The sequence below is a fragment of the Rana temporaria genome, chromosome 1 (assembly GCF_905171775.1).
Source record: "Rana temporaria chromosome 1, aRanTem1.1, whole genome shotgun sequence".
Lineage (NCBI taxonomy): Eukaryota > Metazoa > Chordata > Amphibia > Anura > Ranidae > Rana > Rana temporaria.
Genome location: NC_053489.1, coordinates 640,918,197 through 640,935,106, shown reverse-complemented (window position 1 = coordinate 640,935,106; position 16,910 = coordinate 640,918,197). Strand labels below are relative to the sequence as shown.

The 16,910-nt window shown below is 43.3% G+C and overlaps 1 protein-coding gene across 2 annotated transcripts in view; it reads left to right on the top strand.

Annotated features, from left to right (window-relative positions):
• Nucleotides 1-16,910, top strand: part of EIF2AK3 (eukaryotic translation initiation factor 2 alpha kinase 3) — an 89,058-nt gene that overhangs the window by 55,447 nt on the left and 16,701 nt on the right. Inside the window, exons 9-15 of one of the 2 annotated variants that reach the window (XM_040335466.1) lie at nucleotides 1,447-1,506; nucleotides 4,458-4,681; nucleotides 4,962-5,068; nucleotides 7,711-7,833; nucleotides 10,568-10,717; nucleotides 10,946-11,726; nucleotides 16,295-16,462. In XM_040335466.1, coding sequence (XP_040191400.1) covers nucleotides 1,447-1,506; nucleotides 4,458-4,681; nucleotides 4,962-5,068; nucleotides 7,711-7,833; nucleotides 10,568-10,717; nucleotides 10,946-11,726; nucleotides 16,295-16,462 — 1,613 coding nt within the window. The remainder of the gene's footprint in view (nucleotides 1-1,446; nucleotides 1,507-4,457; nucleotides 4,682-4,961; nucleotides 5,069-7,710; nucleotides 7,834-10,567; nucleotides 10,718-10,945; nucleotides 11,727-16,294; nucleotides 16,463-16,910) is intronic. The other variant, XM_040335467.1, reaches the window with a different exon arrangement.

Below are 16,910 nucleotides of genomic sequence, written 5' to 3'. Positions count from 1 at the left end.
AAGTAATTCTTAATAGAAAAACACAAACTGAAAATTATTTTACACTCTGCATTATTTTATCCCAGATACAATTAGGAAACCGGATACAGAGAGGTGTTTTTTTAGGGGGACTTTCAGGTGCTGAAATATTGGAAACAGAAATTTTGATAAAATAAAATATAGTTTTTAATAATTCACACAAAGTATTAAGAGCCGGTTCACACTGGGGCGACTTGCGATCCGACTTCATGTCGCCTCAAGTCGTCCCAAATCGCGCTGTAGAGAAAAACAATGGAAGTGAATGGGAGCGGTGTTAATACACACGACTCAAGGCGATCCGACTTCAGAAAAGGTTCCTGTACTACTTCAATCCGACTTGTAGGCGATTTGTACCCATTGATTTCAATGGAAGTCGCCTCAGAAGTCGGATCACTGTCTTAACTGAAGCGACTTTCCAGGAAGATAACATACATTTCTCAGGCAAACCTCTCCCTCCCCCTACCTCTCCCAGAGCTGATTGTTGTTTTATTGGCCACTGGAAAGTCTCCTGTCCTGGACACGACTTCAAGTCGTGTTGTAAATCGCCCCAGATCGCCCTGTGGTTCATGTTCAAGTCGTGTCGGAGTCGCCTCTGAAAGTCGCGCTGGAAGTCATGACGCCCTAGTGTGAACCGACTCTTAATGTTTTTGTTATTGTTAAGCAAACATAAACATCAATACAACTTGTTTTGAGATATGCCGTATTTGTGGGAGTATCTTATCGTATAAAAGGTGATGGTATTGAAGTTATCTCGACATGTTTCGCCGCCATGGGCTTCCTCGGGGGATATGTTTAATGGGACATAATATTTGCAAATGATGATAAAATACAAGACATCATTTAAGTAAATCAAAACATTGCCCGCCATACTCTACTACACCACAGCTTACCCAAATCCAGCTCCCAAAAGCTACAAATGAACGCACAGAACAGCCAGAAAAGGCCCAGGTGGACCAAACTAAAGGGTTAACAAAGCTGCAATTGTGTTCAACTAGCATTCAGATAGTAAACCATTCAAGGCACACTGCTTGTGTCGTGATTGCAGAGTGCCGTGCCATGATGATATGACATGGAAGTAATTTTTTTTATAGAAAATCACAGACTGAAAATTATTTTACTCTCTGCATTATTTTATCCCATATACAATTAGGAAAGGCGATTGATCTGGTCAGATATGCAACATTTAGCTGTAAAATATTATAATGTGACAATATAGAATGCTTGAAAATGGCAGCATGAAGACATTTCCTGCAACATTAGGCATGATCATGAGATCCTTATTCCGGAATTATGATCAACACGCAAGTGTGTAACTTTATAACCTGAAATATTGCTAGCCAGCAAAGTGTTGGAACTTACTGAAATCGGCCACTATTTCTGATGAAACCTTATGCAGAGGTTCTCCTGACTTGTTCACCTTGTTTCTAGCAAAGACGGGAGGAACCCGGAGACTTGAAAGAGCCCCACGGCACAGTGTAGCAGATGTCGGTATGGCTGCACCTCTACCTCTGCTTCCTACTGGTACACCATTGTACTGTGTGAATCCATTCCAACACTGTGTGGCCTCTTCATTGTGTGTGCACATTGCCCACTGTGTCCAACCTACATTTCTTTTTGTTTTTTTACTTGATAAATAACCCCAATAATCATTAAAGATTATAAGTTTGCTGTGTTAATTGATTTAATCTGCATGAAATACAATTGTCGTCTATTAAATCTTCTATTGTTAGAATATAAAAGGTTCACTTTTTTAAGATCTTTTTAATAACATTGTGATCATTAGTTGTACTAAAGAAATCGGGGCCAGAGACTACAGAAGAGAAAACATTATTTGGCTCTAGACCCCAAATAAAATTTTAGAATTCCTTTAAGGGATCCCTATATAACATTACTTCTGTTACATCTGAGATAAAAAAAAAAAAAACGATTGTAGATCTTGGAAGCACCACACTATATACATATACATATACACTGGAGATCAAAATTAGAGAACAATTTAAGAGAACTTTTTCAGAAATAATGTCATCTTCATTGCTCAACTTTTGATTGAATTTTTCTTGTGGCTATACCATGCTAATAAAAACTTTTTCAAATGACCAAGGCACTTCAACAAAAAAAAAATGTTGTTCTTCTTTCAGTCTCTTCCACAATGTGGTGACTGTAGTGGGTTTCTTAGCCATAACTTTGTCGCCAAGGATTTTCCAGAGCTCTATTGGGATTGGATCAGAACTCTGGGTTGGTCATTTTTATTATTTAAATGTTTTCAGGGGAAGGAACCGCGTGTTTTTAAAATAAAGTTTTGATAAACATTTGCATTCACTGTGCCAATGTTTGCAATTCACTGTGCCTAACTCCTGCTGCAGAAAATATCCCCCAAACCATGACGTTTACCCCTCCATCTTTTCACTGACTTTACACACTTTGGGTTCAATCTTTTCCTAGATTGACGATGAACATAATGTTTCCTATTGGACCCAAATAAATTAAACTTGCTTTCATCACTAAGGTGAACTTTGGACTTGAGGTCGACCGGTAGATTTTTTTATTTTATTTATTTTTTTAGGCTTGATTAGCTGATATCAGGTGCTGATATTCTGTACATCACCGTCACCTGCCACCAGATGCAGCATGTCGCTTACCATTGTCTCCTGCCACCCATATTCAGCTTGTCACTACTTCTGTCAGCTTCTCCCCGTCGGCGTCCGAGCAGGTCAACTTCCACATGCAGGCAGTGAGAAGTGACGTAACTACCTCTCTAATCACCCGCAGCTGCATCTCTGTCGAGCAGCCTTCGCAGCCCTGCTGTAGGGGGTGGAACAGCAGTGATCCGAGGCGGGCAGTGAGAGATGTCATAGCTCTGCTGCCCGCTGCACCATTGACCGATTGGCAGAGACTGCAGCGAGTGCTGCGTGGAAAGGGGGAGGTCTGACCATATCGGTAACAGTACGTTTCTGACAGATACCGATTATTTAAAAGAATTGTGAATATTGGCCCCCAATAATCGCCCACTCCGATAATTGGTTGACTTTGGACTAATTTTTCTTTGTCCACACAACATGCTCCTCAGCAAAGGTTAGTCGAGCCTTTTGATTTTTTTTTCTGCTAATGAGAGGTTTGCTCACTGCAGAGTGGGCTTTCAATCCAAATTCTCTTAAACAGCGACACGCTGTATGAGGCTGTACTGGCGAGCATATACAAGAAAACGCAGTCACTTCCAGCGCTAAGAGGTCTTCTAAGGTGAAGATCAAGAAGGGCATCAGTATTCCAAGACTAAGCAGATGCTGCCCTCCTCAGATATGGTCATCCGATGGTGTGCCCCTGAAACGCGTCAGTTTTACCCCTTAATGTGTGTTTTTGGGCTCATTGAGAGTTGCTACTTTGTGAGTACCCACTTTTTACTGATTTTACTATTCAATAAATGCCATTGGTAATGGACTAGGTATGCAAACCTTCCATTTTGCTTAGTTTTTGAACTGGCGAGCGATCGCAGCTGCATTGTTGAACCGATTGCCCATTGAGATTCTCATGGGCTCTTGCGTTTGTCTTTTATGGACGACCAGCTTTTTGGGGGGACTTGAATGAGTTTGTGACGTTGTAAAGATGCAATATTCTATAAATCACATATATGGATCGACAAACCTCTCTTGCTATGGCTGAAAAGGGTCATCCATTCCTTTTTGGATTCACCTGGACAACCTGCTGCCGGAGGGTTTCAGTCACTTTAGAACGGCTCACCATCTTGCAAAGTCAGTGAAGACTGGAAAGTTGGACTGCCAGTTAAATATTGTTGTCAGATAATTTTAAAGAAATTAGCACAGGGTGCCAGATTAACACCAATAACTAGGAGGGAACTTGAAAGTGTTCTCTAATTTAGATTTTGTTCTTTTTCAAATCTCATTGAAGTTTTATTTTTTTTTATTTTGTGTTTCAAAATATATCTAACTCATGAAATATGCTTAACAAAATTGCTTTTACTCCTGTTTTAGATCATTTTAAATAGGACAAGCCAGTGACCTTGAAATTCAGGAAATTGTAGGTTCTCTAATTTTGATCTCCAATTTAGACATTCATTCATTCATTCATTCATTCATTCATTCATACCAGCATTGTGTGCAAGGACCATTGTGCTCTGAATGTTTTTAAATACTTTCATTACCAGTTCCTCATTTCTTGATGTTCTTTGATTGGATAACCGATACACCAGTAGATGCAAGAGTTGTTAATCCAATTCTAATCGCAGTTAAAATTCCAAACATAGCCACCCCTCATTTGTTCAGCCTGTCGGCTGAACTTGTACTTTAGCGCCCTCTACAGCTGAGTGTATGTTTGTCCTCCGATGCTTGCTTTCTGTAAAACGTAAACTGAGAAAATTATGCTGCTTCAAACGTAATCTTGTTGTAACCTCTCCCTTTTTTTTTTTTTTTTTTTTTTTTTTTTAGACAATGGTTATTACCTGCCGTACTACAAAAGAGAACGCAGCAAGCGGGGGACTCAGATCACCATTGGGATCCTGGAGAACCCAAACTACAAAAACCTCAGGAAGAAAGATCCCGTTCTACTGCTGCACTGGTGGAAGGAGATAGTGGGCACTATTCTGCTGTGTATCACCGCCACCACCTATGTGGTACGCAAGCTGTTCCAGCCTCATCCACACAGTGCCAGGGTATGTACAGTTCCTTGTTTTACGTCATTCTTGGTGGTCAAATGTTGTTTTTTTTTTTTTTTTTTTTTTTTTTTTTTGTCGGCCTGTATGTGAAATATTAATAAACTGTTTTAAAAAATACACTTTACTAATATTCCACATACAAGCTGAAATGGACTAGACTCAAGAGATTGAGTGTCCAATATTGGAACTTTTTTTTTTTTTTTTAATACCAAATATATTAAAGTACATTTGTAATGTGTATGTATATACATTATTTATTTTATTTATTTGTTCCCAGAAGAGACAGGAATCTGAGACTCAGTGTCAGACAGACAGCAAATATGATTCCATGAATGGGGACCTTATTGACAGTAGGAGTGAATACAGCTGTGGATACGTGTCACGGTCAGTTCACAATGAAACAAATATGAATAAGCTCAGACTTTCCTGGTATGCATGAACATTCCTTATTACTTCTTTGTTATTCATATGTTTCTAACAAATTGCAAAAAATACATTTTTTTATTTTGGAATACACTGAATTGAAGTAGGAGAGGAAATCTCCCACAGTGAGGGGCTTACTCCTCTTAGTTATCCCCATTGGAAGATTTCCTTTTACTTCTGGTTCTACGGAAAATGTTCTCAATGACGGTGGTCACCAGTATAGGCAGAGGTAAATCTCCTCAGAGGGGACATACACAGCAGCGAAAACTTGACAGTCTAACCCTTCCCCACTCTATACAAAAAACGTTTTTGCCTAGAGAAACCTTTTAATGGTGGCTAAATGGTTGATAATATTAATGTAAAACATCATTCGCTGTGAACACATTAGGAAATTTGTTGTGCGTGCACTTAGGTGCTTTACTGCTGGCAAAGTGCGTCTCTTGCACGCAAAGTACGTCACAATTCAAGTTTAGAGCCGATTTCCATAACGCCCTACGCTTGTATGGGCTATTTAATCCCCTCACATTATGCGACATTACTTTCAGGTTCATGTAAAAAATTCAAAGCTAATAGTCGCCATCCAGTGGTAGGAACTGACAATGCATGTGCTCTGTGATCGCCTCTGAATATTTGCAGCTATGAGGACAAGTGCTTCATAAAAGGTTCCAAAACAGTAGGAACAGCAAAAATAGAAAAAATAAAGGGTAAAACAAAATCGAATCCAAAACGAGTTGTATAGCAACCGGGAATCATTCTGCAATATCCATTGCAAGAAACCGAATACAGGAGTCATCCTGTACAACAAGTAGGGGTTAATTACTTAGGACACAAGTTCAGCCGAACAACAGTCGGGTGATTAACCTAGCGTGATTAAGTAAGGAAACTCAGTCAAAAGTTAGACCTGAAGAGAGAAAGCCGTTCTGTTTATTCCTTCACATTGAAACAGTCGAGCGTTTGAGAGGCTTTCATTTACCCCTCCTGCTTTGGCGGTTGTTAAAGCGCCTTTCCCGTAGAGGTTCCGGGTCGGCTGTTTCCTCATTCATAGGCAAAAGTCGCCATTTTCGCAGTGGATCCATCCCTTTCTCCAGCGAAGTGATTACATGCGATTCGTTGTGCAGATCAAGTAGCAGCTTAGCAGGAAAACCCCATTTATAAAGAATCTTGTGGTTGTGTAGAATTTTTGTAATAGGGACTAAGTTGTGCCTTGCCGCTAAAGTAGCCTGCGATAGATCAGCATACAACGCTATTCCTGTAAATTGATCCGGCAGAGCTGGGTGCTGCCTGGCATACCGCATCAGCTGGTCTTTCACATGGTAAAAGTGGATCCTGGCGATGACGTCTCTGGTCATTTGGTCTGGCAGGAATGATGGTTTAGGCAGTCTGTGCGCCCTGTCTATGATTAAATCTGCGGGCCCCAATGAGGGAAGGGCTGTTAGCATAAGCTTTTGAAGGTACTCCGTGAGCTCAGCTGGTTTTATCGATTCAGGAATACCTCTAAATTTAATATTGTTCCTGCAAGCCCTGTCTTCCAAGTCCGCCATTTTGAGGCGCAATGCTTTAATCTCGTCTTCCACATCAAAATGAGCATCCACCAGTTCATTATGAGCCAGGGTAAATTCCTCCATTTTTTGCTCCACATAACCTACTCTGCCGCTCATAGCTGATATGTCAGATCTTGTAGTTTGCATAAAAGCAGCCATGTCCTGCTGGAGTGCACCCCGTAGGGTTAATAACATCTCCTTCATGGTAGTGTCTATTATTGGCTGGCCAGAGGTGGGGAATGCATCCAGCTGCTGGCTGTGCGATGCAGTCTCCTCCATACTTTCTCCCTCTGTGCCTGGGTCATCCTGCCTTTCTCCTTCTCCCCCAACCCTCCGTTTTTGTTTAAGGGGACTGCCAGATGGTGTGGAGGGGAGCGGGTGGTTCAAGGGACCCGACTCACCCGTGGATGCCGGCGGATTGCTGCTTGCGTCGGCCGGGGATAGCAGTACTCCATCCACGATGCGGGCGCCATCTTGGATCATGCGGCCGGCCGCTGGAGGGAAGAAATCTGTCAATTTCCTCGGGCCATCTCTCTCCTTCCTTTTAGCCATTGTCACCCCTGAGTTCCGCGGGAGTTCCCCTTCCGAGGGTGACAGTTTGAGGTAGGTAACGTCGCTTTCAGCCGCTCTGTTCCAACCGTTGCTGCAGAGCTCCTAGCTCACGCTGCCATCCGCTCTGGCCGCCGGCTCCGCCCCCCCGATAATATTAATTTGTATTGCTGAGGTCTTGAGTTTGATTTGTAGCACAAGCAAGTTTTGTATGTTCTGTATGGATTTTGTGTGGGTCTCCTCATATAACACTGAACACACTGATAGGTCAGATAGCTTCAGTCCATACTGTCACTGGTTCACTTCTGTATGACAGTGGTGAGGATGTTATCAAACTTCTTGTTTACACAGGCAATAATGTCAATGGTGCAGTATTCTCTGTAAAGAGCTGCAGATTATTACGTGTGTGTGTGTATATCATATTTGTCAGAAAGGTGGTGTTGGATTAGCCTTAAATTGTGATCACATGTTAAAAGAGAATTTTTTTTAAACTTGACCATCTCTGTGTTACAGATATCTCACGGACTTTGAGCCAATTCGGTGCTTAGGCCGAGGTGGCTTTGGAGTTGTATTTGAGGCCCGAAATAAAGTAGATGACTGCAATTATGCTATCAAAAGAATTCGGCTCCCAAACAGGTAGTGACTTTATTTTTTCTTTTTTTTTCTTTCCTTTCCTTTTCTTTTTTGTGCAACAGTTTTTCATGTAAACAGTGCATTTGCAAGTAACCTTTTAAAGAGGAAGTAAACTTCCATCTTTAAGTTTTACCTGTAGGTAAGCTTATAATAAGGCTTTATCTATAGGTAGTGTAAATATTTCCTAAACATGCACAGTTTGGGAGATACTTACTTTTGCATGCAGCCGGTGAAATCACTGGCGAATGCGCTCTGAAGGAACGTCTGTCTGCCTGTGCCGTTTCTTCAGAGCCCTGTGCCGTGACCTGCCCTAAAGCACCTTGCCCCTATGTTGATGGGGACAAGGACCTCTTCCTGACAAACCTGGCCTATAGTTGGCAGGGGGCTTATCGGAATCGGGAAGCCATCTTTAACAAAAAATAAATAAAAATAGCTCCGCCTTGGGCTTCCATATTCCAAACACTGACCAGCATTGTCAGAAAGAGGCTCTTGTCCTCATTAAGAATGAGCTCAGGCGTGTTCGCAAACACTATGTGCAGAGCCCGCCAGGACGTCGTCACTGCCCTGCGCTAATCACAGGCAGTGAGACATTTCCCGGTCTCTGCAGCCGTGCATCCGGACAATGTCTTGCTGCCTGTGATTATCGCAACGCAGTGCCGAATTCCTGGCAGGCTCTGCACGTGGGGTCTGCGAACACGCCTGAGCTCCTCCTTGGCCCCCCATCAACATGGGGGCAAGGTGCTTTGGGGTGGGGGGGGGGCACAGCAGGGGCATGCGGTCTGGCATAGTTCAGGGGGGGACTCGTCCACTTTTTTTTTTTTTTTTTTTTTCTTGCAGTATGGAAGCCTGCTGACAACTGATGACTTAGCCATTGCTAAGGATTCAATGGCTGGCTTACCATCCCACTCCTTGGCAACCAGCTGTATGCAGTGAATGTAAAAATAAGACACAACGCAAATCGTGGAAAAAACGCAGTACTAGCATTTTAAAGTCTATTACATGCTAAATTCTGCATTTTGCGGGAAAGGTCCCTGACACTTTTCAAAAAAGCAGAGGCATAAAAAATGCATGGTGTGAACGTGTTCTATAGGAGCCCATGTTGCAAAAAGCATCAAACACATTAGTGTGAATGGAGCCTAATATTGTAAGCAAGGAGATTTATTCAGAATGGAGCACTAGCAACAGTGGGGTTGATTACTAAAATTGGAGAGGGCAAAATCTGGTGCAGCTGTGCATGTTAGCCACTCGGCTTCTAACTCCAGCTTGTTCAATTAAGCTTTGACAAAAAAAAAAAAAAAACGGAAAGCTGATTGGTTTCTCTGCACAGCTGTACCAGATTTTGCACTCTTCAGTTTTAATAAATCAACCCCAATGTGTGCTAAATATACAGAGGAGGAGAGTTAGGGCTCGTTCACATGGAGCACCCGTACAGGTCCGCCTGTTTTGCGGACCTGTACGGGCGCTCCGTGCTCCTCTATGGAGCCGCGGATGTCAGCGGTGACATGCCCGCTGACATCCGACCCGCTCCGCCAAAGTTTGACGGAGGAAAAACCTACTTTTCCATCCGTTGATCAGATCGGGTGAACACGGACATACGGTCCGTGTTTATCCGATTTCCCCCCCCCCCCCCCCATAGGGGGGAGCGGAGAAAAGACAGGGCGGTCCCTGCACAGTGTGCGGGGACCGCCCTGTCATCCGCCGGCTCAGCAGGATCAACGGAGCGATCCCTGCTGAGCAAGCGGAGGTGCACGGGGCGGATCATTACTGATCCGCCCCGTGTGAAAGGGGCCTAACTAATTCTGTAGCATTGAGAATCTAGTGCAGCTGTGCATTCTAGCCATTCAGCTTCTAACCTCATCTTGTTCAATTTAAGTTTTCACAAAACCTGGAAGCTGATTGTTTTCTATGCACAGCTGCATCAGATTTGGCATTCTCCAGTTTTATGCCTCGTACACACACAATCCGATTATCGTACGACATATCGTTCGCATTTTGTTGCATAAAACTAATATTGAATACAACAGTGCAAAATGTGCTCTATGAAAAGTAAGAAAAACTTTCCAGTGTGCGTAGCTACGTATCTGAAATGATGTCAAATACGTGTGACCTCTGTGTCCTTCTGGTTTTATTTTCGTGTTTCCAATCATGCGTGGTGTTCATCTATCGCTTTTTAGCGGACCCATACTATACCGATTAGAATTGTCGTACAATGGGCTGTCATCCCAGCAATGTTTTCATGTTTGTCCCATGGACGGACTGTCGTGATCTGCTGTCAAAAGCTATGTACTAACGATCAGATTATCGAACGATTGATCCGAAAGCGATTTTTATCATCCTATAATCTGATTGTGTACACAAAGCATTAGTCTATCTCCCCCATAGTCTTTGCACTGTAATTTAAAGTTTTTGAGGCTGGGCTCACATATGAGCACACAGCGGCTCACAGCAGGAGTCTGGTGCATCCTCGTTCACTGTTTCAGGTCTGATTTCAGCTTGAATTTTTGGCTGAATTAAAGCCTGAAATGGACCAAAGGTGTTCCTGTGCAAATCGCACCGGAGATACTGCGGATATGTGAACCGGCTCCATAGAGAGCCACTCACAATCTCATGCAAATTGGATGCGGTGAACCCACGCATCCAATTTGCACCAGTGTGAACCCAGCCTAAAGGTCTGATTTAAAAACTTCAATTCATAATCTTTTTTTTGTGTGTTTTCCCTCTGCTGAAATTTTCATAGGAAACTGGCCAGAGAGAAGGTGATGAGAGAAGTAAAGGCTCTTGCCAAGCTGGAGCATCCTGGGATTGTACGTTACTTCAATGCATGGAAGGAAGAGCCTCCAGAGTTGTGGCAAGAAAAAATGGATGAACTGTGGCTGAAGGATGGAAGGTGTGGGCTCTTTTCCTCTTACGAACGGTTTCACATTTGGTGGCTGAGGCCGGATTTTTTTTTTTTTTTTTTTTTAAACTGGGTTTATATTTAATTTTAGCTACAATAAAGTGCTGACAGGGGGATTGTATTCCAGTGTAAAGTTGTAGCATGGTAAGAGTGGGAAGTAGGTATTACTACTGTCCTGTGCATTCAGTGACTAATGTATATCTTTTTTTTTTTATCTAGCACGGATTGGCCCTTCAGCTCCCCCACTCCAGTAGATGGGCTTTCTGTCAAGATTCGAAGTAGTGATCTCCACTCCATGAAGGAGCACGTAGAGGTGATCACCCCTTCATCGGGGAGCGTAACCTCTCTGTCCACTGAGTTTGTTGCCGTTAATGCAGGTGCACATCGAAGACTCTCATTTCCTCTCCATTTTTCTACAAGTAGTGACCTCAACCAGTCATTTGATGCCATGTTGAATCTGCAGGACAGTTTCCTTACGGACTGTGACCTTGAGCACAGTACAATGTATGATAATGAGGATGCTGAGGTTATCTGTGGACATGGACATCGGAGAAGACAGGAGATTGGCATCCACGAGAGGACCTCATCCTCTATCGTGTTTGAAGACTCTGGCTGTGATAACACCTCTAATGTGGACAATAGAACAGACGTGTCTGTTGTTGTTACAACCAGTGATTTCTCACGCAGAGACTCTGACACAAAGGACTCCAGTGAAAGTAAACCCACTTCCCCAAGCACTTTGTCTACATCTCCTCCCAGACCAAAAACCTTGAACTTGGACCTCACAAAAAACACTGCAGAAAAGCTGAACCCCGGCTCCCCCAAAGTGTACCTCTACATTCAGATGCAGCTGTGCCGCAAGGAGAACCTCAAAGACTGGATGGAGGCACGCGGCACGTTGGAGGAGCGTCCACCAGCTGAATGCCTCCATATTTTTCTGCAGATTGCAGAAGCCGTTCAGTTCTTACACAACAAGGGGCTAATGCACAGGGACCTGAAGGTGAGTACTTGTGTTATTGTCTTGACCTACATTAAATTAATCTGATCGGAGCAATGATTGTGAATTTTTAAACGAATGATTACAATATTCAGTGTAGATTAACCATGTAAGGACCGGAAGAAGTTGCCCCCTTAATGACCAGGCCATTTTTTATGATTCGGAACTGCGTCGGTTTATCTGACAATTGCGCGGTTGTGCGACGTCGTACCCAAATAAAGTTGATGTCCTTCTTTTTTTTATTTTTTTTTACACATAGAGCTTTCTTTTGGTGGGATTTGATCACCTCTGCATTTTTTTTTTTTTTTTGCGCTATATACAACAAATAGCATAAATTTTGAAAAAAAATATTCGTTTTTAGGCTGATTATATATTTTTCTACATATTTTTGGTAAAAAACTTAATAAAACGCAATAAGTGTATATTGATTGGTTTGCGCAAAAGTTATCGCGTCTCCCAAGTATGGGATATATTTATGGCATTTTTATTAGTAGTATTGTTTTGTTTCCTAGTAATGACCAGTGATTTTTAGCGGAACTGCGACATTGCCGAAGACAGATCAGACACTTTTTTGGAACCGTTGACCTTTATACAGCGAGCAGAGCTTAAAATAGCCACTGATTACTGTATAAATGTCACTGACAGGGAAAGGGTTAATAACACTAGGGGAGATCAAGGGGTTAAATGTGTTACCTAGGGAGTTTTTTTAACTGGGTGGGGGAGACCAATCACTGCTCCTAATCAGTAGGAACAGCAGATCTGTCTTTACTCCCGACAGAACGGAGATCTATTTACATTGACAGATCTCCGTTTTGTCTGTGAGGGTGGCCGGTGGGCATCGCGCACCCCCCAGAGCTCTTAACGCCTCCGACGTACATTTATATCATAGCAAACTCGCTTATTTCATGTTCAGTGACCTATTATATTTTAATAGTGTGGTAATGACAGCAAGAGGAGAGAGTCTCCTTGCTTGACGTTGTGGGGTTGATTTACTAAAACTGGAGAGTGCAAAATCTGGTGCAGCTCTGCATAGAAACCAAACGGCTTCAAGGTTTTTTTTATATTGTTAAAGCTTAAGGCTGGGTTCACACTACTACACTACTTTCATCCTACTTTGCTCTGCTACATTGGTCCTACATCCATCCTACTTTCATGAACAGGATACTACTTTGGTCCGACTTCAATGATATTCAATGGGCCTGAAGTAGGATCAATGTAGGACCAAAGTAGTACAGGGAGCATTTTCAAAGTCGGACCGACTTGTGTAGGACGCTACAAGACGCTCTCATAGGGAAACATTGAACACAGAGCAAAGTAGGATGAAAGTAGTGTAGTAGTGTGAACCCAGCCTCATTGAACAAGCTGAAATTAGAAGCTGATTGGCTACCATGCACAGCTGCACCAGATTTTGCACTCTCCTGTCTAAATTGGCTCTATTATGTGTAGTATGAATGTGAGTTAACCTCCCTGGTGGTATTCCTGAGTCTGGCTCGGGGTGAAATTTCAGTACTAATAGCGGTAACCCCGAGCCAGATTCAGAATCGCATTGCAGTATCCAGGCAGGGAGTTACTTACCTTGTCCCCTGGACCCTGCAATGCCTCCCCGCTGTGTGAGCGAGCTGTCTTATCGCTCGATTTACACAGTGCCAGGAGTGCTGCCGAGCTCCGTTCCCTGCGACGTTACGACGCACGGGGGCGTAGATCGGCACCAAATACAGTACAGTACACATACAGTATACTGTAATCTGTAAGATTACAGTACTGTATAAAATAATTACACCTCCCCTTTGTCCCTAGTGGTCTGTCCAGTGTCCTGCATGCACTTTTATATTATAAATACTGTTTTTTTTTCTGCCTGGAAACTGTAGATTGTCCATAGCAACCAAAAGTGTCCCTTTATGTCAAAAGTGGTTTTAGACATCTAGAAAACAGCGATAATAAATTATAATCACTTGCAGAATTGTGCGATAGCGATTTGTGGGGAAATTTGTCTTCAGACACTGAAAGTAATGACAGCGACAATTCTGCAAATGTCAGTGTTTTTTATTTGATTACATTATTGAATAATTGTTATTACATTATTATTTGTTGTTATTTATAGTTATTTATTATATTATCATTTATGATTTTGTGTTTCAAACTTTATCATACCCGAGATGTCTACTAGACTCTTCTTTGGACAGATTTAAGTGAGTTATTTCTAAGAATTACATGCCTATATAACGCCAAATTTCCATGCAAAACAATTGTACCGCTTTCAGCACCTAAAATCTGAAAGAATCATACCGCCAGGGAGGTTAAGGATCTTTGAATCTAAGCTCCTTGAGGACAGGGACTGATGTGAATGGTACAGTACCATCTGTATAAATTTACGCCGATATATATGTACCTGTAATAAATATTTTAATGGGGGTTGTAAAGGTACAATTTTTTTCCCTAAATAGCTTCCTTTCCCTCAGTGCAGTCCTCCTTCACTTACCTCATCCTTCCATTTTGCTTTTAAATGTCCTTATTTCTTCTGAGAAATCCTCACTTCCTGTTCCTCTGTCTGTAACTCCACACAATAATGCAAGGCTTTCTCCCTGGTGTGGAGTGTCATGCTCGCACCCTTCCTTGGACTACAGAAGTCAGGACGCTCTCTACATTGCAGATCGAGAAAGGAGCTGTGTGTTAGTGAGCGTCCTGACTCTCCTGTAGTCCAAGGGAGGCGGCGAGCACGACACTCCACACCAAAAATGTATGATTTGCCCAAATCTGTGGTTAGGCGGTGAGGGAGAAACGGCACACTAATGGAATCATCACCCCGGGGCATCACAGGAGTTTACTGTCATGAGTTTGAGGTGTTTCTTAACTTTACGTGCAATAAACATTTATTTTTTCACAATTGGATACAAATGCGGTTTACCATGTTACACCCCCCCCCCCCCTGCTGAAACCAATGGAGTACGCCACGTGAAAGCAGGCTTAAAGGGGTTGTAAAAAAAAACTTCTGGCAGTCACCGCCCCCACATTTTACTTACCTGAGCCGTGGAATTCACTCAGCGGTGAAGCAATGTCCTCTCTCCATGGGGTCCCAGCTCTTGATTGGTTAGATTGATGGCATCGCAGCCATTGGCTCCCGCTGCTGTCAATCGAATCAAATGATGCGGGTGGCGGAGCCGATTCATGACTCGGGAGCGCACCTGCAAGGTAACCCCCCAGGAGAGCGCTTCGCCCTAGGGGGTCATCTGATGTGGGGAGGAGCCGCCGAGGGACCCCAGAAGTCGCGGATCGGGGCCACTCTGTGCAAAATGTGCTGCACATTGGAGGTAAAGTGATTGTAAAGCTTCTTTTTTTTTTTTTTTTTAAATAACTTAAAGTATTCCATAATGTGTGAAATTCTAAAACTCACAACACAGGGACATAATAGGGAAGATTTACTAAAACTGCAGAGGGCAAAATCTGGTTCAGTTTTGCATAGAAACCAATCGGCTTCCAGGTTTTATTGTCAAAGTTTAATTGAACAAACTGAAGTTAGAAGCCGATTGGCTGTCATGTACAATTGGATTTTGCGCAGTCCAGTTTTTGTAAATCTGCATTTCACAGAAACTTTGAGGTTGATTTTCTAAAAGTGGAGTGCGCAAAATCCAATTGCACATGGAAGCAAATCGACTTCTAAATTCAGCTTGTTCAATTAGGCTTTGACAATAAAACCTGGTAGCCGATTGGTTTCTATGCAAAGCTGCACCAGATTTTGCCCTCTCCAGTTTTAGTAAATCAACCTCAAAGTGTCTGTGAAATGTATTCTCCCAGATACTTTTCTTGTTTGCACTCGCACACATAATGCTTGGACTGGAAAGAATAAAACACAAAAAAGCTTATCTTTAAAAATGTAAACTACCGTATTTATCGTGGTATAACGCGCTCCCGCGTATACCGCGCACCCCTAAAATGGCCCCCAATCCTGTGGAAAAAAAGTTTTTTTTGTACTTACAGTTTTGGTGTCTTGCGCGGCGTCCATCGGCGGCCTCGTCGGGTCCGGCGTCCTTCTGCGGCTTCGGGTGTCCTCTTCGGCGGGTCGGGTGTCCTCTTCGGTGGGTCCGGCGTCCTTCTGCGGCGTCCTAGTGTCCTCCCCGCTCGTTTCCCGCGCCGAGTTTGAATACTGCGCCGACATATACCGAGCGCAGTACACTCGTGTATCGTCGGGCAGGCTCGGCAACTGTCGCGCTGACGTCCTGTATGCTCAGGACGTCAGTGCGAGAGGCGCAGAGACTGCACGAAGATACACGAGTGTACTGCGCTCAGTATATGCCAGCGCAGTATTCAAACTCGTGGCGGGAAAGCGGGTATCGGCGTATATCGCGCACCCACGATTTTGCCCTGATTTTCAGGGCAAAATAGTGCGAGGTATACGCCGATAAATACGGTAATTGCGTATCATGGACAGTATTTGGTAGTTTTTCCTGCAAGAGCACTAATGCAGCTATGAACGGCTCAGGTAGTTGTTGCTGTCACTGGGAAATGTATTGGATCAAACCATTCCGTATGCTCTTTGAGTAATGTTTTTGTATTTCTCTTTTTGTGGTTTCCAGCCTTCCAATATATTCTTTACAATAGACGATGTAGTTAAAGTTGGGGACTTTGGGCTAGTAACCGAGATGGACCAGGAAGATGATGAAGACGCAACTTTGACGCCAATGCCGGCATATGCTCGACATACTGGACAAGTCGGGACCAAACTCTACATGAGCCCAGAACAAGTATGGGGAATTGTTGTATGGGGGGGGGGGGTGCTGCTGCTATAAATATTTGTAGAACTAAATTGGTATTTATGGTAAAGACTGATGGCAACTAGTTCATCTCCATGCAGTAAGATCACAGCCTTCACTTCTCCCATTCTTAAGACCCCTTTCGCACTGGGAGGCCTTTCGGGCATTTTAGCACTAAAAATAGTGCCTGTAAAGCGTCTCTCAAGCCTCCCCAGTGTGAAAGCCTGAGTGCTGGGGCGGTGCGCTTGCAGGACGGGGAAACAAGTCCTGCAAGCAGCATCTTTGGGACGGTGCTGGAGCGCTGTATACACCACTCCCAAAATGCCCTGCCCATTGAAATCAATGGGCAGCGCTGCCGAAGCCGCCTGCAAAGCGTTTCTGCAGCGCCGCAACATGGGTGCTTTTAACCCTTTCTCGGCCGCTAGCAGGGGTTAAAAGC